Raw genomic sequence first — 21,251 nt, 5'->3', positions numbered from 1 at the left:
GTAGTAGCCAATGGGTACTTACCCTTGGGGTCACTGTTCCCCCTGGCTTTATTGCCAGTTGCCAGCAGGGAGATTAGATGTCTGTATTGAAAGGGTGATTAAAGGGATGTCAGGCATGTGCTTACAATGGCAGGGCTAGTAGTTTGCTGATCTGAGACCTAGGAAATTAGATGGTGCAGTTGAAGGGGTGGCTTGCAGACGGAATGATTTCACTGGAAATGTGAGTGCAATGGCGGCAAGTATATCAACCTGTCTGAAGTGTAGGATGAGAGACTAAAGCGTTAAATGAGCAGCCAGCTGCCGTGCACGCCGTCCATAGCATCACCAGCTTGGGATTTTATAGGGCAATGTAGTTCTCGCAATAGACCGTGTGGTCTTCTCCCTTTCATTTTTTTATTTATTTGTGTACAGTAAATATACAGATTTTAGAGCTGCTGCCTCCGTGTTGCATGTGTTTTAGTAGCCTCTCTTAGGTAAATAGATGCGATACATGTATGTAAATAGACATTTCCTCTCAACATTATCCCTTGGGGATTACATAAACAGGAGGCGTTGTTCAGTACTCCTGAATCAGTATATATTCACATGATTAAGAACTATGCATATGGGTAACTTATCCTGAGGAGGGAGGGGGTCTGAGGGTTACTGCAACCCCTCTGTTGTGGCGCGTACCACATTCTTGTCCCACTATGTAGCAAAACACATGGCTCACTGTTTTTTAGGCTGCAGGTTCAATGATTGCATTAATACTGTTGATGGTTTTGCACCTACTAGGTAGGGCCTTGGGTCAAGCATTTCCTTCAACGCCTTCTGAGTGGCCACGGTATTGTTCGTGTTAGAGGGTGTAGACCTGCTGTGCCAGAGGGTTGTGTCTGCCATTGATGAGTGATTCCAAAATCTGCAAGCTACTGAGGCACCACTACACCGGGCTCCTATTAGGTAGAGTGGGGAGATGCCGGTGTGGGGATACGGAGTGTCTAGGGCACTGTCCTGGCCACGAGGCCCCAGAGAACATCCATTCTGTTTCTAATCTCTCAGCACGATGGCTGTTTAGTGGTGTGGGCAATGGTTGCGTGGGGTGCGGCTGACTTTCTGCTTACTGACTGCTTTTGTTCCCTGCAGAGTTCTCCTCCTTCACCTCATTTGGGTCTCCTGGTAATACTGGGAATTTCCGATCCGTTTCGACGTCTACAACATTCTTGAATGGCAAACGAATCACAACCAAGAGGTAAGTGGAAAGGAACCAGCATGAGGTCGGTGATTGAGACTGCCGTGGCATTATACATGTTTTAGGTACTTAGTTAGGAAGAAGTATGTTAGACTAGAGAACAAAAGGGGCAATGGAAGACAAGGAGGTAGGAAGGATTGCATCTTCGGGAAAGTTGAAGGGTTGTTTATGTATGCTTGTAGGAGTATGCATGCACGCATCCTATGTGTATGAAGGTGTGTATCTACGCGTGTGGGGAGCATGCATATTTCGGTCTGCGCACATGTCTCATGACAAAGCAGGATTCTCAGGCCCTACTGCACCAGTCACATGACCGCTGCTCCCGCGACCAACACCAGAGCTGCCACTGAGCTAAGCTAGTCTGATGCCGGCAGGAACCAGTGCTCTCACATCCAAAGCCCTTGTCACAACAGCTCATCAAATATTGAAAACCTTGCCCACATCCCTCTCACACATCTGCGCACAGACCTCCAATATCACCCACACCAAGTTAAACTACACATTACAGAAACACGGCTCCCCTCCACCAAGACTGACATCCTTGATGTTCTCCTCTCCACGAACCACAACATCTTGTGCACAGACTGTTCATGAAAGACAGGAAGCAAATTTGCGGTCATCCACAGGGTCACCTTGCTCTGCATTCAAAGTGCCCCTGTAATAACCAATGTATCTGTGCTCCTTCCCTGCCACTTCCCACTCTCAGCTTCTCAGGTGACCTCCTGGAGTCTGAACTACAGGTCACCTGGACGCAACAAGAACCAATCACCTCTGCCTGTATTCAGTCTGCCCACCCCATTTTCCACAAAGTTGTCAGCTACCCCAGTGATTCAAGCACTAAGATATTGAAAGAATCTCTATCCACGCTCTGTACGCTATGAATATCATGAGGCACATGACTGTTCTCACCCACTCTTGAAGCATCACCCTCATCATAACAGCTGTGCCTTCATTTGAGTGCAAAGCCCCATAACTCCTGGGCTGGTTAGAGTTCATAGCACCCTGTGTGCCGGGGCAAAAGAAAAGAGAAAAAAACAGCATACAACTCCCCAAGAAGAACTTGACAACCTTCTGACTCCCAACAGCCCTCAGTAGCCCCATCGTGAACATGTTGGTGAATCTAGAGGAGGGTTCTCAGATGAGCCAGGACTCGCACGAGGAGGAGGGTAGTAAATCCCTTATTCAAGCGCTGGTTGCCGCATCAGGTCTCCATCCTCCCTCCAGCTGTCAGTAACTGCCAGGTTAGTCCCGTCCCACGCATACCAACATTCCTTTACAACACTTTTCTCTCTGCCGCATCCACTCTGCAAAGCATCTGCTCATTCAGGAAAAATGAGCTTGCAACACACAGCACGCGCCCCTTCTTCCAAACAGTGACTAAACAAAAATAGCAAGTAACGTGCCCTTGCCTTCCACCAAGAAACAGCATGCCACAGAAGAAGAGAGAATGCAAGCGCACCAAACCTCCACATGCTCAGGCTGTAATCCATACTTCCATGCTAGTTGTACCAGAACAACACAGCCCAGAGAAATACTCACCACACTATTAACATCCACACCAACCCACAATAAATAGAGAGTTTACGCAATGAGTCGAGGGAAGGGCTCGAAACCCCCACATGCCAGACCACAAATCACAGTACAACACCTGTTGGGCATTACTGCTCTTGCACGAGCTCAAAACACACTTCTTGAAACAAATGATAAATACTATTAAGAGTTACTCAGTTGAACACCTCACAGGGACATAACTCAAAGAGAATCTCTGAGTATTACATAGCATAACACGTGTGCACTGTCCAGGAGTGAATGTCCCACTCTTGTCGCCAAGCTTCGAGGTAAATGTTCTTGACAAAACAAATCACAGCTTCTTTCCTCCATGTAATCTGTCTGACTTCCAAAGTTTACCCCACAGAAGATGTCCACAAAGCCTTATAAATGTCTTGTAGGCACATGTTTCATTCCTGAAGTATCTTTCAGTTGGTTCTCATTAGGGCTAAGAGCAAGTGAAATTATTGTAAATATGTTAAAGTTTTAAAACCTATAAAAAAACAGAACTAAAGCGGTCTGCCATTTATTTATTTATTTATTTATTTATTTATTTTACTAGCTGTAGACTCTAATCATCCTTATGCTAATAGATTAAGTGCAAACAGTTACATTTCACTGTTGACATGTGTAGCCCGCATCACATCATTGTACATTTGGGTACCATCAACAAGTGATGGCCTCGGCCAGTAAAACACACTCAGGATGCCGAAGGACATCATCTGATACCAGCACAGTTGGGCTTTTACCACCAGAGGCTGGAGAGTATCTAACAATCTCTGACATGTGGCATGAAAATAATATGCACCAAATCATCTGCCACTTCTTACCCTTCAAGTAGAAATCTAACGCCGCCACAAAATGACCAGGGAGACAGTCTGATCAAAGTAACGGGAAGGTAAAAGCAGTTTTGATGCATCCAAGTTTTAAAACTTAATAGAAACAGCCATTGTTATAAATCCAAAAAATACTTCTTGCCAAACAAACGTGCTCCTTTCTTTCTGCACCTTCGTACACAGATCTGCAGCTAGCGCCTAACTTTTTCTTGTCAGATGACCAGTTTTGTCCTCTAAATGTTTCCAGTGTGCAAGGGAACATACCCCCCCTCTTTAAACCACACGGTTTACACCTTGTAGGGAATGTCACACGCAGATGTCTGGGACAGAGCAGCACTACAATGTGTGCCTCTAGTGTTAGGTTTGGGACCACGACTCCTAACTCGTGTGCAAGGTTTGCCCTTATGCATCTGTGGGCAATTTGAATTGCAAAGCCAAGCTCTGCGTTGTACGAAAACTGGAGGAAGATGCAAAATCTTCACTGCTGCTCGAAGTCGAGAGCACTGACCTGTTCCCATTCTTCGGGCAGAGCCTGCAACGGACCTTATTGCAGTCCAAGTGTTCGGTAAGTCAAAGTCCAAGAAGAAACCTAAGAAGGCCAAGTAAGACTCCTCTCATCCTCGCCACTCTCCCTCTGATAAGTTGTGAGGGCTTCAAGGTGCCCACCGATCCTGGGTGCCCACAAAGGAGCTGATCCCACAGCAGATTCTGATGCCAGGTGACACATAAGGGCTCAACAGTGGGATCTGAAGTCTCGGTGGGCCCCGCCTCAAGGCAACTTTTCAATTCCATTCAGGTTTCGGAGGAGATTGGAAGAGATGAAATCCAGCAGCTGCTTATTTTCTTATTAAGCAGTTTTAATGTATAGCATGCTGTAACTAAAGCGTGGAGCACTCTTTTATGCAGAGCATGTAGCTGGTACATAATTCCCACCGACTATGTGCTTCTCATTTAACTTGTTTGTTTCTCCCGGAAGGACTGTCTCGTGGTGGCAAATCCTCATTTGAGTAGATATCCAATACAAAATTGCAAAAATAAGAATATTTTGTTCTAATGATACTTTTAAGTGGTGCTGTTCTCCAAAAGGCACTTTGCCACAAAGAGTCTCAGTTAAAGAGTTGGGGCCGTCTGCAGCACAAACTGCCCATATTCCTCCTCGCCATCCATTTCTCAAGTTAGGGGTATCATACCAGCAGTAAGAAACACTCATAGTTTGCTATCTCTAAACTTAGTTCCAAAGGTCAAAATGGAAGATATATATTACTAATTCATTATGGTTGTGTCTTGGTTCCATTTGTTCTACGATACTTCTATCTTAAAGATATGGACATATTGTAATATGCAAGGTGCAATATGAACAGTTGATGCCATCCAAAGATTCTACATAGATCCTTATCTCAGGATATTGAAGACAAAACAGTATGTGTTGTGTCCATCCTTGACCCCTGTACTGTTTTGTACCATTTGTACAGATGTCCAATAGTAACTGCACTGCTAGTGGGCAAATATTTGTGCACGCAGTCTCACAAGTACAGCAGACAGCAACACACAACGCCCTCTCTTACGGAACAAGTAGACAGGTAGCATAGCTTTTGCACATCTGTACCAGTTCCTCCTTTCAGGATCTGCACTATCTTCCTCTCCCATGGTCCAGCAGCCACTCTACCCTGACCCAGCAGACCATACTTATCTGCTAATGCACATAAGATGCAAGTTTTCTACCAACTCTCCTCCTGCGGTGCAGTGCTGCTATTACCACTTGAAGGTCAGTTTATAGTGGGCGGCCCAAGACTGATCTGAATGCCGTACAACAGCTCCAAACAGGCCATCACCCCTTTTTGGGACACCTCCTCCAGACTCTTGCTGCATTTCCTCACAGGTTCAACTTTAATTCTTGAGTGGGTTTTCTGATATCACGTTTTAAACGATGCGAGTGACATACCGGACTCTCATCCTTGCTTTATACCAAGTGATTTGATTCGCATTACGAAACCTTTTCCAAGGCTGGTCATGGGCGATGCACGTATTACTCATCCCTGTGCAGAACAATGCTCTAAGAATTCCTCACCAGGGCTTCTCATACATGATGTACAATGTTGTAAAGAGATGGCACAGAATTGCTTTCTGAGCCAAAACTCTAACTTTGTGCTTGCAGCATGAAATTTGGCAGTCAAAAGTCAACTGTACAAGTACTGCCCTGCGCCTTCTCCAACCAGTTTAATAGTTTATCAGAAATACCTCAGTCTTCTAGGATAAAGTTGGCATTTGTTTATATCAGTGCATTCTGTCTGCCACCCTCAGGCTTCCAAGCAACAGCTCCTGCAAGCAGAGAAAGGGACCATGAGAAATGCAGCTCATGAACAACACCGTCAGGAGTATGTATTCACCAGTAAAAACCTCAATCCTCCCAGCCAGAACTCTTAGCATCATGGTACACATCAGACACCTCTGATGGCAAGCTCTCTGTAGAAATGGACAATGTCATCCAACTTAAATCACTCTTCTCGGCACGCAGATCTTTCAGTGCCACATTCAAAGCCACTTTCTACCAAACCAGCACCAACAAAGCGAGTATTAGAAGCAGTGAATTCTTCAAGGCTGTCAAACACTGGGTCAGTTCTAGTCCAGGCCCACCTTTCTCACACCCACTCAACAGGTGCAATGCCATCAACTCTCGTGCAGTGAGAAGATAACATCAGAACTCACATCTTCACCACTAAGCAGCCATCCACCCTGCCTCTCATCCCCAGAGTAGAAAGCAGCCAGGGTCTCTCCTGCCTTCAGCCTTATCTGACACGCTGAGCTCGAACATATTCAAATCTGTCGAGGCCATCCCCCACGACATTCTACGCCAATCCTAAAACTCCCACAAAATAATTGTGACCCACAAGATGTAAATTCCTCCTCTTGCATCTCTGTGCTCAATCAGTGCGAAACTCCAACGAAGCTCAATGTTTTGTGCAGATTTGTCAAAGCTAAAGTTTATCGATCATTACAAAAGCTCTGTCCCCCATCTTATGGGCGAAGCGAGAAAAGTAGGCGCTATGTAGAAAGGGGGAATACGAAGGTACAGTGAAGGGAGAGAGTAAATGTGTCTGAATGGCACATAACTGGGGACTATAGTTCGGAAAATCTGTTGAGGGGATCTGGGGCCAGATATGCTGAGGAAATAAAGTATTTTGCTGTCACGAAATTTGCGATTCACAAAATCACAGAAATGTTGACTGTAAAATGACAGATTAGTGTTTACAAAACAGTTTCTGAGATTCACATAAGCTTTTCAAAACGCGAAAGGGTTTTTGAGACCCATTCTCAATTGTAATTAGAAAGAGGCATGAAAGTTGTGTCCCCTCCTAATTGTGATTTGAAATTAAGTGTATCAGTGGTTTGCATCTGAGGTGGGGGTAACGTTCGCAAAGGAGAAGCTATCCCCTCGAACAGTTTCCAATCTGGAAACCGTGGTTGGCAGACTGAGGGTACTGCCAGTGGTTGTATGGACCCCTCCGATGTCTTTCCAAATGGGAGACTTGTTTTTTTATGCGGTATCGCTTCTTTAAGGAACAATCGTCTGTGGAAAACAAAAAACGTTTCCTGCTTGAGAATGCAAACACAGGGATGGTAGTCTGCTGTGCTGTGTGTTTGTAGCTAATAACGGGGTGTCTACTTTCTATTCAGTAGTCAGGACTTTTTGCAACTCTCGGTGACTGAGATTTTGGTATACGACCTATTTTTTTTATGGGTTGCATCGCAAAATAAGGAACAGGTCGCATATGGTGTGTGATTTGCTATCGGTCTTGCCATCTGTTTTCTTGTACATCTGGCAGCAAGTGACATGATGACAATCTGCAATGTAGAAGGTGGAATAATTTGTCCGAGTTGCCAGATTCAAAACAGTAAATCCAAAGTTGTTGAGAAAACTAAATGAGGGAGCTTTGAATTTCTACAAACAGCACCATATTGAACAAATAAAATGCAAGTCAGGTGAAGAACTGTAAAGAGGGGGGCTTTGTGTTAACAGCAAACATCCCGTGGGACAGATTAGAAAGCTGTTTTCCCCTCCGTTTATACCTTTTTAGTCGTTCCAGATGCAAGTAGGCAACTTGACAGCTGAAGTGCACATCAAGTGTCAAAGCTGGTGTTTCTCGCAATAATTGTCATTTTCGTGCTCCTTTTCAGGATTGTGGAGAATGGCCAGGAGCGGGTTGAAGTGGAGGAAGATGGGCAGATCAAGTCTATCAAGGTGAACGGTAAGGAGAAGATGAATGCACCAGCTGTGCATCAGTAGCACCCGGCACCAGCAGGACCTGCGGATGGTGGTGCAGAGGGTTCTGTCCAGACAGACACAAAGAGGCAGGCAAGGCAGAGAGGCAGCACCACAAGTCTTCCTATCGCAGCCAAGTGTAGAATAAAAGTTGTCCTTGTTCACCGATTCCCTGGATCCGGGGCGTCTGCAGTCTCTGCTTGTGCTGTCTTGCATCTTTCTCTGTTATTAAAACGGGCCCCCTTAGCAGGGGAACCCTTTCTAGCTGTTCCAACTCCCATGATGCACTGCACCCTCTTCCTGCACAGCGCACATTAGAACGGTAAATGTTGCAGATTTTTCCAGCCAGCGTATTATAAGAGTAAAAGTGTTAACGTAACCATGTTCTTCCCGATTATATTTCACATGCTTCTCTTAATCTTTTTTTTTTTTATTTTATTTTTTTTATTTTTTTTATGTTCCATGTTATCCAAAGTGTTCTCACTGTAATTAACGCAGTCCGTTAACAGATGTCTTAGATGTGGCGTGGCGCTAAAGCTGCTCCCTTTGTAACTGAGGAACAAGGTTCGCCCATGGGTGTCGGTTCACCATCTTGTGATTCTGGGCAATTCACTTAATCTCCCCGTACCCCCAAAAAATGTATCTTCACTTGTGTAATATAATTAGTGCTCCTGTAAAGCACTTTTACATAGCGCAAACCCGACCAGCAGGCATCAAACTGCAAAATAACCGCAGTGATTTTGAAGAAGATTTTAAGCCACAAGTCATCCAGCACCAAGAATTCACATAGATGCCGAGCTTGAAGTTGCTTTAAAATATATACCCTGTCATACTCTGTGGCATGGAAAGGTGCTTTCAGTCGGGTATGGTGAAGTGTCTGTCGGATTTCATCAGGAATTTTTACACACTGGCAAAAATGCATCCACACTCTCTCCCTCTCTCTGTTTGGAAAGACTTAAAACATGTTGGTCATGTTGTGCTTTATCCCACTTACTACAGCTACAGATCCACATTCCTCTCTGTCCGCTGCCCCTCTCATGCGCCCTGCTTATGATATAATAGTATGTTTCAGTCACTGAAAGTGTGGTATGAAAAAGTGCATCTACACAGATTAGCTCTTGTCAAGTTGATTAAAAGCCACTCTTCCAGTTCCAACTTCTTCTTAGTAACAGCAGCAAGGAGATGTCAGCCATCATGACTCAATTTTGCCCCTTGTAAAGCTCCATGTCTATCGTAAACTGTTTAGCGAATGCTTTTCAGGAGAACCATCTTCATAAGATATACTCTCCCAGCTACTGACAACTTTAGCTAATCTACTGACCTACACTTGTGCAACCACTTTTGCCCTACTTCTCCCATGGGGCATCTTAAGTATTTTGGGGTCCCTGGGCCAAACATGGTTTTGGGGACCTTGTGCGTAAAAGATTTGCCTTTATGATCCAGGATTACCTCCTCCTGCTGGCACACACTCCGCAAACTCTGGAAGAGCTTCAGATGGATCCCACCAGGACAGTCACCCACGCCTTAGTCACGAGCAAGCTCAACTACAGCAACGCCCTCTACACCAGCACCTCAACTAGGAACATCAAAAAACGTAATCTCATCCAGAACGCCAGCACCAGACTCATTCTGGACCTCCCTCGCAGAGAACACATCTCCTAACACCTAAGGACCCTCCACTGGCTACCGGTCGAGAAGAGAATCACCTTCAGACTTCTCACTCTCACTCACATGTACAAGGCCATGCACAATGAAGGACCAGCCTGCCTGATCCACCGCGTCTCCTTCCACACCCCTGCCAGATCCCTTTGCTCGCCCAGATGACCTTGGCCATCGCCCCTCGCATCTGCAAAACCACCGCCAGAGGACAATCTTTTACCTACACTGCATAGAAGAGCTGGAACAACCTCCCTCTGCACCTCAGACCAAGCCTGTCGCTCACCATCTTCATCGTTGCTCTTCGGGTGAGGCTCTCAACTCCACCACCCCCCAAACGGGTGAGTGCCTGCACTTTACAAATACTGGTTGAATGAGTTCCAGCTTTTTCTCACCCTCTTTGGCCAGGTCACTGACAATGCACAGGCACACCCGTCCAAACTCTTAGTGTGTTTACATCTAATATTCAGGGGTTGTGTGTTTTCAATACTTGTAAAACAGCAGCAGCTCACTAATATTACTGCAGATATCCTCTGTGACACCCTCCCACTTCTCATATGGGAAGTAAATAACCTCTGTGACACCCTCCCACTTCTCATATGTGAAGTCCTGATTTGGTCTTAAAAAACTTTTTTATGGATACTGCATGAAACAAACAACATTTCTCTGAAAATGTCAGTAACAGTCCCAAACACATCACCCACGTTAAAAATAGATTACAAGAAAACTGTACAAAAACAATCTAAGACATGTTCAAGATCAACAGGGCAAGACTCTTCTCCAGTAACTGTACGTGCTTTAGTTATATGCAGGGCCACTGGAATTATGTGGCAGTGAGGACCAAATTATGCAGAAGGGTTGACCAATATGTGGCAAGAAAAGTTTAGTTATGTATTTCCAGGGCTGGTATCTCTAACGTAAGCAAATGCGAGACCTATTGCTTTGCAAATGCTTGTTACAATTCCTTTCATTGACTTGTGAAAGTCATTTCACTAAAGTCACCTACAGCACCAATGTGGGATCTAAATGTTGGTCTTGCGTGGCTCACTGGTCCAACTTTCAAACAAGTAAATTCTTGCAGAAATCCAAGAATTTTCATGGAAGGTCAAGGTTTTTTTAGTTTTTTGTTTTTTTTACCGCAATTGCCTCATTTTGTAGTCTATGAATTACAAGCTTTGTCAGTTGAAGAACCGTATTTTATTTAAAAGTCCATAGAAATAGAATGGTGCTACACCTATGTCCCTTAATTACTATCCCCTTTTTTAATATTAATTTATTTATTAAACTGGCAACATTTTTTTTCCAATCTATAAAATACGACAGAGAAATCCCTCAGACCCACCGATGTTAGAAAAGTGCTTATTTAGTCTATTAATCATACGAAACCCCAAGACATAGCATATTTTTTGTTGCTTTGGCACAAACATAACAGGGCATCTCCATTTTGAAATTAAGAATAACGTGGTCGATTTTTAAACTTGCTCAGATTTATCATGTACGGACAATTCACACACTCCAGTCCACCCCATACCCTCCAGCCACTCTGGAGAAGGCCACGCTGATGTTTTTGGCATGCATCCTATTGATCTTGTATGGAAAGATTGCGACATGTACTTTGGCGCATACATTCAATTAATACTACTGTTTTAACATACGACTCTAAAGGGGCCTCATGTAGGTCAGACAGATGAACAAGCTTTAGTCGCTTGGTCTTCCACTGCTTCATGTCAACTACCGCTTTAGGGGAGCAATATTGTGCTGCTTTTCAGCCTATAAGGAGGAAATGTTACTGCTGTAACCATCAGGTTTCAGTTTATGTTGGGGATCTACTCAATTTCAGCCCAACCCTGTTCTTCCCACCACCCTCTTTCCCCCACAAAGCAGCAGCAAAAGGGAAATACACTACATTGAGTAAGCACATGCACACAAATGTATTACGAGGTTGGAAAATGAGCATCGCCTTAGGAGGACTCTGAGTTCCTTTGTATTGTGGTTTTCAGGGCAGGTGATCCTGAGTCTGTGAGCAAACGCCGCAGACCGAACATACTTTCAAAAGTGGGAAGTAGTAGTATGTGATTTTTATTTTTTATTGTTAACAATTAATACAAACCACCAGCAGCTAATGAAGCATATAGACGTAGGAGGAGGTGTTGTGAATTGGTGGAACAGACACTTTGTCTAACCCCATAGCATCTCAATGCTCTAGTCAGTTTCCAGTATACCTTGAGGGTCCATGGTCTGTTTTAAAATGCAGATCCTACTGCAGTAAGGACTCGTTCAGACCTACATACATCAACATTCGGAGAGTTCCCTTCCTTTCTACAAACTGAAATCACCTTCAATAATGATAATGCTACAGTTATAAACCTGCTCGGTTCTCCAGCCACCAGCGGCATTAACAGCTTCTTGTGCAACATTAGGTCTTTACCTAAACATACCATCGAACTCTGGGATTTGTGTTCCACCCGGACCCCAGATATTGCAATTCTAACGGAAACCTGGATGGGCCCTTCCTCTCTACCAGCCATTGCTCTAGCTATACCTGATGATATTCTGAAGCTTGACAGATCTAGCGAGCCAGGAGGGGGCATTGCCATGGTTTACAAAGATTCAGTGAAGGTCGCTCTAATTTATCACAGACTGGGCAGAGATATGTATTTCTTAAAGTAGACCTTTCTCAGAACTTTTGTTAGAAAGGAGCATTATTATACCAACCTCCAGGCCCCAAAAGAGACTTTTCCCGTAAGCTAACAGAATATATTGCTATTTACGTGCTTACATCACAGCAATTCCTTTTACTTGGTGATTTTAGTTACCATGGGGAGTACTCTTTAGATTTGGAGGTAGCCAAACTTATATCGGACCTAGCCACGCTGGGCCTACAGCAGAGAATGAACGGTTCAACCCACGTGTCCTCGCGTACGTTGGACCTACTACTCACAAACTCTCAAACCCTTACTTTAGCTCCCCCTCTACCACTGGTCTGGACAGATCACTACCTGATCAATTTTCAAATTCCTAAAACTGACAATTGTGACAAGACAAATAGTGTCAACTAAGGCATATTTAGACACTGGCAAAAAGTTAATTCGGAATCCTTCTCTAAGGAATTTGATTTCTCATTGTCCTCTGAGGTTTTACATCCGGAAAGCAGCCCTCAAAAAGTACTGAAAGAATTTACCAACCGCGGGCCTGTGTTCCAGAAATGCTAGTGTCACAAAATTTATGTAACTCCTTAGCGGATTTCTTGGACCAGAAAATGTATCTTATTTATCAAAACTTCCCCAAGGCGACCGATCTTAATGAGAACGAGGTAAACTTGAATTCCCCTCCCCCCACCAACTTTGGTGGTATATCAAACTTTACTTTGTTTACTCCAGGTGAAATTGACAATGATCTAAAGACAGGAAAGTCTGGCTTTCCTTCGGATATATGCCCTCCTGGAACTGTTGCTTTACTTTCAAAGCAGTTCTTTGTTCAACCTGTCAATCAACACAGGGAAAATTTCCCGGGCGTGGTAAGCAGCTCAAGTTATGCCCATTCAAAAGAAGGACCACCTCTCTGCATCTGATCTAGCTAATTATCATCCTGTTTCTCTTCTTCCCCTGCTAAGCAAGGTTCTTGAGGGACTGATAGATAAACAACTCACCAGTTACATAGAGGACCACAGGACCTTAGATCCTTCTCAGTCTGGGTTTCACTCCTCGCATAGAACTGAATCAGCACTCGTGGCGGTTACTGACCATATTAGATCAGCTCTTGAGTGCGACGCGCCTTTGTGCTTGAGTTGATCTATCCGCCACATTTGACATGATGTCTCATACAAGGCTGTTGCAGAGACTGCATGATGTAGAAATTCACAGGATGGCCCTAAATTGGGTCAGTGATTTTCTAAACCATAGAACCCAAACAATCTAACTAGGCTCTTTTTAATCACGGACCATGCAGATAGATAAGGGAGTGCGCCAGGGCTCCTGCCTAAGCCCCACGCTCTTCAGCATATATGTGGCTGCGTTGGCGAACTTTGTACAGACATTTGCACTGAAGATAGTCATATGCAGATGATAGGCAGCTGGTCGTCTCTAATAAATAAAGATCTAGCAAAAACTAAACTGTGCTTCTCTGCTAGAATGAAGGCAGTTGCGGCCTGGATGCCTTCCAACTGCCTGCAATGGAACGTGAGAAAAAGCAAGAAAATGTTGTTTGGGATGACCTAACAGTTCTGGTTAGCTGACTGGTGGCCTGCTGGGTTGGGCCCTATGCCCATAGCCAAACAGGTTGTCAATAATCTCAGAGTCCAACTGGACCATACGTTAAGCATGAAAGAACACATTTATTTCCATGGTAGGCACTTGTTCTACATGCTGCGTCTGTTGAGGAAAGCCCTGCTTTCATCAAAGAAAACTCTGGTGCATTGGCTCATAATCAGTAGGTTAGATTACGGCAATGCTCTCTTAGCTTCCGCAAACGAGAACTTACTTGGGGAAACTCCAAGTAGTGCACAATGCAGCAGCACGTCTCATTTGCAATCTTCCACCTGGCTCGACATCAGCACCTCTTCTGAAATCGTTGCACTGGCTGCCAATCAGAAAAAGAGTAATTATTCACATCTGCTGCCTCACTCATGAAGCTCTAATGGGGAAAAGTCCTCAATACCTCTCCCGGAAGCTTAACCCTTATTGCCCGGTGAGGCTCTTGATATCCAGCGACCAAGCTTTGACTGGTCCTTTCGTAAAAAAAAAAAAATCCAGAGCAGGAGGTAGATTGTTCTATTTGGCACCTGTTTACAGGAATAAATTGCCCTATGAAATTCGAACCTGCACTGATATCAAATGAATTTAACGTAACATAAGTTATATATCGACACTAAAAAAAACACTAAATTAGAATCACACATCTGAAAAGGTGCACCGCTGTAATGTGGTTATCCTTTCTCTTCAGGTACAGAAGATACCAAAAAATCTGTTAGTCTATAATCTATCCAACGCTACATGGCAGTAACCTTTTACATCTCACAAAATACAAGAAAACGTGTCTCAAAGTGCAGGGGAATGGGATTGCAGTGGAGCATGTAATGCAACAGGAGATAACGTGTTGCTGTGCCTCTTCTGCATGTTGGGAAGGAGACTTCCTTCCTTGGCTCAGGAGAGCGTATTCCAGCTGCATGTGCAGTCACTATGGGCCTGATACTCAAAAGTGTAAGCTGCCTTTGTGAATGTGTAAACTTCTGAGTAAGTTCATACTAACAATATAAAAATAGTTTTGTTTTTTTATAATTAGTTAAATAATATGCAGTATTTTTAATCTATATATTTTTAATATGATTTTCTTTTATTTGACTATTTACCTAATCTAATTTAATCTAACTCTATTCCCCAAGGTGTTTTATTTGCAGTCCCTACATCTATTTTCTGTGGGGGTGGGTGGTTGTTGCACAGTGGTTAGCCATGAATAGTGCTGATCTTAATGCAGAAGTGTAATTTACTCCAATGTGCAGTTTGTGAATCCAGTCCTCAGCCACCCCAATAAATCCCCCCGCACAAGTAATGCTGAGGAGCCTCAGTGTCCTGAGGCGTCTTATGTACTCAGGCTTTGTGTGACACGTGGAGGTGGCAGTGTGAGGTAATGTTATGTGTAGTGAAGTCACAGGCCTTCTAATCCATCTTCAAGGGGAGATGTCTACTTTTCCAGTGTCGCTCAATCAGCATCTTACTCGTACGTCTGTGTAGGAAGCTGGCTCTGTATATACTGTATCACAATGAGATATAGTGTGCAGAGTCCAGGGGTTCCCCAGAAGCTAAAGTAGATAATACTAGTGCTCTATTGTGTGGTAGTGTGGTCGAGCAGTTAGGCTTATCAGAGGGTAGTGTTAAGCATTTGTTGTGCACACAGAGACAACAGAAGAAGCACACATTCAATAACCACTCCAGACCAATGGTCTTTATATATCAAAAATATATTTTCTTAATTTATCTTTAGCACCACAAGATTCAAGTTGCAGGTAAGTACTTCAATAGATTGGTATTTCACACAGTACTTTGTTTGAAATCGATAAGTGATACAGTTCTTGAAATATTGGCAATAATCTGTTTTAAAAATGGACACTGCAATTTTCAGAAACAGTAACTGGGGGGGAAGAAATGTTAGATAGTTTTACAGGTAAGTACAACACTTACAGTTTCAGTCTGAGTTTTAGGCAGTCCACCGGTTGGGGTTCAAGTTAACCCCAAACACCCACCACCAGCAACACAGGGCCGACCCAGTGCAGAGGTCAAAGATAAGCAATTTTAACGTGGGGCTCCTATGGAGACAGGGGTACACAGAATCAGGCCAAACACACACACACTCAGCGGCACATGGATGGCAGGGTGCACGATGCGAACAGAACGTTGGGTTTCCAATGCTGGTCAATGCTGGTCTATGTGGCAACCAGAAATGTGGATGGTTTTGTGCAGGGCCCCCAGGGGCTCTATCATGATGGACTTTGCTAGTTGAGTGCCTGCTTTCAAAGGGATTTAATTTAATACAATATTTGTCTGTTATATTTTTATTTTCAAATAGTACAGCTCAAAACAGTACCAGGGTTTCCCTCTTTGTCTTTCTAAGCTGTGCGATCTGAGCACTAACTCAGTTCAAAGCCAATTCATTCACACAGTTTCAAAACCATACCCAAACTACAGTTTGTCTCCTACACTCTCTGGGGTTCATCATAAACTACATTTAAATCTCATCTGCAACCTCTCCAAATACAACCCGATCTGGGAGCTATCCTCCATACACAATTAGGAATAGCCTTTCCCAACCCAAACTGCGCCCCAGCTTTTCAAACATTAATTGCTACATTAAAGCAGAACCAAACCTACACAGTAAGAACTGTTAGGAAACTGTTAGGGATGATGGCATCTTGCATTGCCTTAGTGCCCCATTCCAGACTTCATATGCGTCCTCTTCAGCAATGTCTCTCTCGTCAGTGGTCTCAGGCACAGGGTCAGATGGAAGATCTAGTGTTGCTGGACCGCCAGACTTATCTCTCTCCACATTGGCGGAATGTCACAGACCTTATGAAAGGGCGGCCCAATGTAGACCCCGTGCCTCCGATCACTCTCACAATGGATGCCTCAAACAGGTGCTGGGGAGCTCATCTCCTCAACTTCACAATTCAGGGGATGTGTCATCGGTCTCTTCATATCATTTACCTGGAACTTCTGGCAGTATTTCTGCACTGAAGGCATTCCTTTCACAATTGCAACACAAAAGGGTGTTGATACGTACAGACCACATGACTGCCATGTACTATCTTCAAAAACGGGGGGGGGACACAATCTCATCAAGTGTCCCATCTCGCACAAACATTATGGAAATGGGCGATTTGTCACCACATTCACATAGTGACACAATATCTTCTTGGGACCTACTAAGCAGGACGCAGCAACAAATACACGAGTGGGAACTCCACCCACAAGTCCTTCAACAGTACTTCAAAAAGTGGGGAAACACCTCAAATAGATCTGTTCGCAACATATCAAAACAAAAACTGCCAAAACTTTGCCTCCAGGTACCCACACCCTCAGTCCAAAGGCAATGCTGTATGGATGAGTTGGTCAGGGATATTTGCTTACGCTCCCTCCCCCTTTAAAGTTAATCAAGAAAAATTGGTTTTACGAACAAACCAATGGAATTACCAGTTTTTTTTTCCCCCCAAAACCAGATTCCATAGCAGAAAGAGCTCTACATACTCTAGATGTTAAAATAGCTCTTACGTACTATATACTATATAGATAGAACAAAACATTTTAAGAAAACAAAACTTTTTGTGGCTTTCTCCTTACCACACAAAGGAGATCCTATATCTAAAACAGCTATAGGAAGGTGGATAGTCAAATGCCTTCAAACTTGCTATATCCGTACCACCTAAAGCACATTCCACTAGGAAAAATGGTGCATCTATGGCGTTTTTGGGTAACCTATCTATAGCAGACATTTGTAAAGCAGCAACGTGGTCTACACCACACACATTTGTAAAACATTATTTTGTAGATGTCTTTCCGAGACAACAAGCAAATGTTGGACAAGCTGTAACTTTTTTTAAACAATTGCAACTACTGCACACTAGCCACCACTTTATGGAGGGACTGCTTTACAATCTATGCACAGCATGTGCATCTACAGTTACACGTGCCATCAAACAAAAATGTTACTTACCAGTAGACATCTGCTTGTGGCATGTAGTGCTGAAAATTCACACACGCCCTGCCTCCTCCCCGGACATGTGTAGATGTTGTGATTTCGTCTTATATATAAATAATGTACATTTGTAAATACATCGCATAGACATCTTTTCTATCCTACTATCTATTTTTCACTACTTCACGCTCCCGCCTGCGGAGAAACACTCTAACAAAGGACACGATGCCCATGTGCATTATTACCGAGAGGAGGGGTCACTCGATCCCATGACTTGAAATATTTCTTTGAACAAAAACAAGTTGTACCACTCCAAACCCAACACTAGATGGCGAGCTTATGCACAGCATGTGAATCTACAGCACCACATGACATGAACAGATGTCTACAGGTAAGTAACATTTTCCTTTTTCTGCTTGACTCTCTTAGATGTTGTGGAGGGTGTTCCAGAAGCTAAAATGAGAGAGTGCTTCTGTAAGTTCACTCTGTCTTCCTACGGCGTGGGAAAATTACATCTGTCAGCTGATTCCCCAGTGTTCCACTGCAGCTTCTCACCGCTAGAACACTAACAGTCTGTATTCATGATAAAACTGTGGAACAACTGGGGCCATCACCATGGAAATAAGCCTGTGAAATGTAAAGCATTTCAATTAGAAATTAATGAAACACTGGGGTGCATTTTGTCATAAAAATAGTGGTCAGTGCTGTAGAAGGCTGAAATAAGGAAATATGTTTTGAGTTTGTAGATATCTTTCTCATTCAGTTCAGTTGAACAGTCTAACATGCAGCCTAAAACATGCACTTTCACCACCAGCATCAGTCTGTCAGGTAAATACCCTACTGTTCTTTTTTTTTTTTTCTTTCTTTCTTTCAAATAATCTTTATTATTTTTCATACACAAAATAAACAAGATAAGGACTGTGCGAGAATGAAAATAAGAGACAATGTGCTTGTCATTATTAAACATGAGTCATTGGTAGCATTGATGTCATAAGCACGAGTACGGAGATACAGAGCGCAGTAGGAGAGGAGTAGAGACTGCATGTGATTACATTTTAGTCGTGTCATATACTCATGAAGAACATATATCCAAATATATAAGTAGTGCATTAAGCCAGTATTGTAAGCCAATGAGTAAAAGAGCATTAAATTAGCATCTTTAGATTGGACAAAATACTGTAATAAAGCCGTCTTATTTTCACAGTAGAGTAACCAGTCAATACAGTCAGCGAGTAAATACAAACGTTTGCTCAGTGTTCACATGGTTCAGTAATTGGGAAATATGAATGAAAGGCAGCCTGCGTCCATGTGCTTTAGGGTGTCTGAAAGAGGTGCAAATATCAGGTAATTGGGACTGTGGCAGTTCAGAATGAAGCGAGCCCCGCATAGGTCTGTCCTGTGCCCGCTCCTTTTAAGAAATGTGAGCCATTCGCACCGCATATGGAAGGGAACTATATTGTAATTCTTCCAGTTATTGAGAATCAGTTTGCAGGCAAGGGTCAGTCGTAGATCCAAGAGATTCTTCTGCTCCATTTTTTTATTTGAGGGTCTAGCTCACCGAGTAGGATATAAGAGAATTTGTGGGTGAGGTTAATACCCAAACTGTTTCTGTGTAAAAATGTCCCAATAATTCTGGAGGAGGGGATAATAAAAGAATGATGAGCCATATCACCAATATGTCCACCACAATTCCAGCACTTACGGGTCTTGTACGAGGGCAAGTTTGTGATGTTTCCTGGGGTCCAATAGCAGCATCTGTGGATACTTGTGTATTTAGTGTGGGATAGCGTCAATGATACCTTATTTGTAAAGGTGGATCTGTATATACGCTTTCAGTAAAATTGTATTTTGCTATTCGAAGGTTCTCTCCTCCCATCTTTGTTCATTTCAGTGTATTTTATGTACTTGGATACTACATGTCCAGATGTGCACAAGGGATTGATTAGTGTGGGTAGTGTGGGACTACTTTTTAGTGATGGGTGTTTCGATATCTGGACTTTTAGTCTCAAGAATTTATAAATGTCCATGTGATCCAGTCCAAAACGTGACGCTAAGGAGGCGAGGGGAACTGAAAGCTTGCCATCACATATACCCTAAATCAAATTAATTCCTTTCTTTGGTCAATCGAACCATTGTACAGGCTTACCATTGATTTTAATTTGGGGGGTTGACTCGTATAGATGACAAGTTGCAGATCTTTACTTTTTTATTGATAGACTATCTTAGAATAGCCTTTTTAGTGTTATTCATAATATATTTGGAGTGTGGGAGGTGGAAATTATGCATAGTCAGGAATGCACTAATTGGTTTGTGTGAGAAGGTAGCCTCTTTCTAGCCTTGTTACCCCCACTTTTGGCCTGTTTGTGAGTGTATGTCAGGGTGTTTGTCACTGTTTTCACTGTCTCACTGGGATCCTGATAGCCAGGCCTCAGTGCTCATAGTGAAAACACCATGTTTTCAGTATGGTTGTTATGTGTCACTGGGATCCTGCTGGTCAGGACCCCAGTGCTCATAGGTTTGTGGCCTATATGTATGTGTCACTGGGACCCTGTCACACAGGGCCCCAGTGCTCATAGGTGTGCATGTATATGTTCCCTGTGTGGTGCCTAACTGTCTCACTGAGGCTCTGCTAACCAGAACCTCAATGGTTATGCTCTCTCATTACTTTCAAATTGTCACTAACAGGCTAGTGACCAATTTTACCAATTTACATTGGCTTACTGGAACACCCTTATAATTCCCTAGTATATGGTACTAAGGTACCCAGGGTATTGGGGTTCCAGGAGATCCCTATGGGCTGCAGCAATTCTTTTGCCACCCATAGGGAGCTCTGACAATTCTTACACAGGCCTGCCACTGCAGCCTGAGTGAAATAACGTCCACGTTATTTCACAGCCATTTTACACTGCACTTAAGTAACCTATATGTCTAACCTTTACCTGGTAAAGGTTAGGTGCAAAGTTACTTAGTGTGAGGGCACCCTGGCACTAGCCAAGGTGCCCCCACATTGTTCAGAGCCAATTCACTGAACTTTGTGAGTGCGGGGACACCATTACACGCGTGCACTACATATAGGTCACTACCTATATGTAGCTTCACCATGGTAACTCCGAATATGGCCATGTAACATGTCTATGATCATGGAATTGCCCCCTCTATGCCATCCTGGCATTGTTGGTACAATTCCATGATCCCAGTGGTCTGTAGCACAGACCCTGGTACTGCCAAACTGCCCTTCCTGGGGTTTCACTGCAGCTGCTGCTGCTGCCAACCCCTCAGACAGGCATCTGCCCTCCTGGGGTCCAGCCAGGCCTGGCCCAGGATGGCAGAACAAAGAACTTCCTCTGAGAGAGGGTGTGACACCCTCTCCCTTTGGAAAATGGTGTGAAGGCAGGGGAGGAGTAGCCTCCCCCAGCCTCTGGAAATGCTTTCTTGGGCACAGATGTGCCCAATTCTGCATAAGCCAGTCTACACCGGTTCAGGGACCCCTTAGCCCCTGCTCTGGCGCGAAACTGGACAAAGGAAAGGGGAGTGACCA

General features: G+C 43.7%; 1 protein-coding gene across 4 annotated transcripts in view; it reads left to right on the top strand.

Moving 5' to 3' along the window:
* DNAJB2 (DnaJ heat shock protein family (Hsp40) member B2) overlaps positions 1–21,251 on the top strand; it is a 147,509-nt gene that overhangs the window by 104,583 nt on the left and 21,675 nt on the right. For all 4 annotated transcript variants that reach the window (XM_069227165.1, XM_069227167.1, XM_069227166.1 and 1 more), the window contains exons 7-8: positions 1,123–1,228; positions 7,789–7,859. In XM_069227165.1, the coding sequence (XP_069083266.1) occupies positions 1,123–1,228; positions 7,789–7,859 (177 nt within the window). The remainder of the gene's footprint in view (positions 1–1,122; positions 1,229–7,788; positions 7,860–21,251) is intronic.

Source organism: Pleurodeles waltl, chromosome 3_2 (genome assembly GCF_031143425.1).
Source record: "Pleurodeles waltl isolate 20211129_DDA chromosome 3_2, aPleWal1.hap1.20221129, whole genome shotgun sequence".
In the NCBI taxonomy this organism is placed as follows: domain Eukaryota; kingdom Metazoa; phylum Chordata; class Amphibia; order Caudata; family Salamandridae; genus Pleurodeles; species Pleurodeles waltl.
Note: the sequence above shows the minus strand (reverse complement) of the source record. Positions and strands in the feature narration are given on the sequence as shown.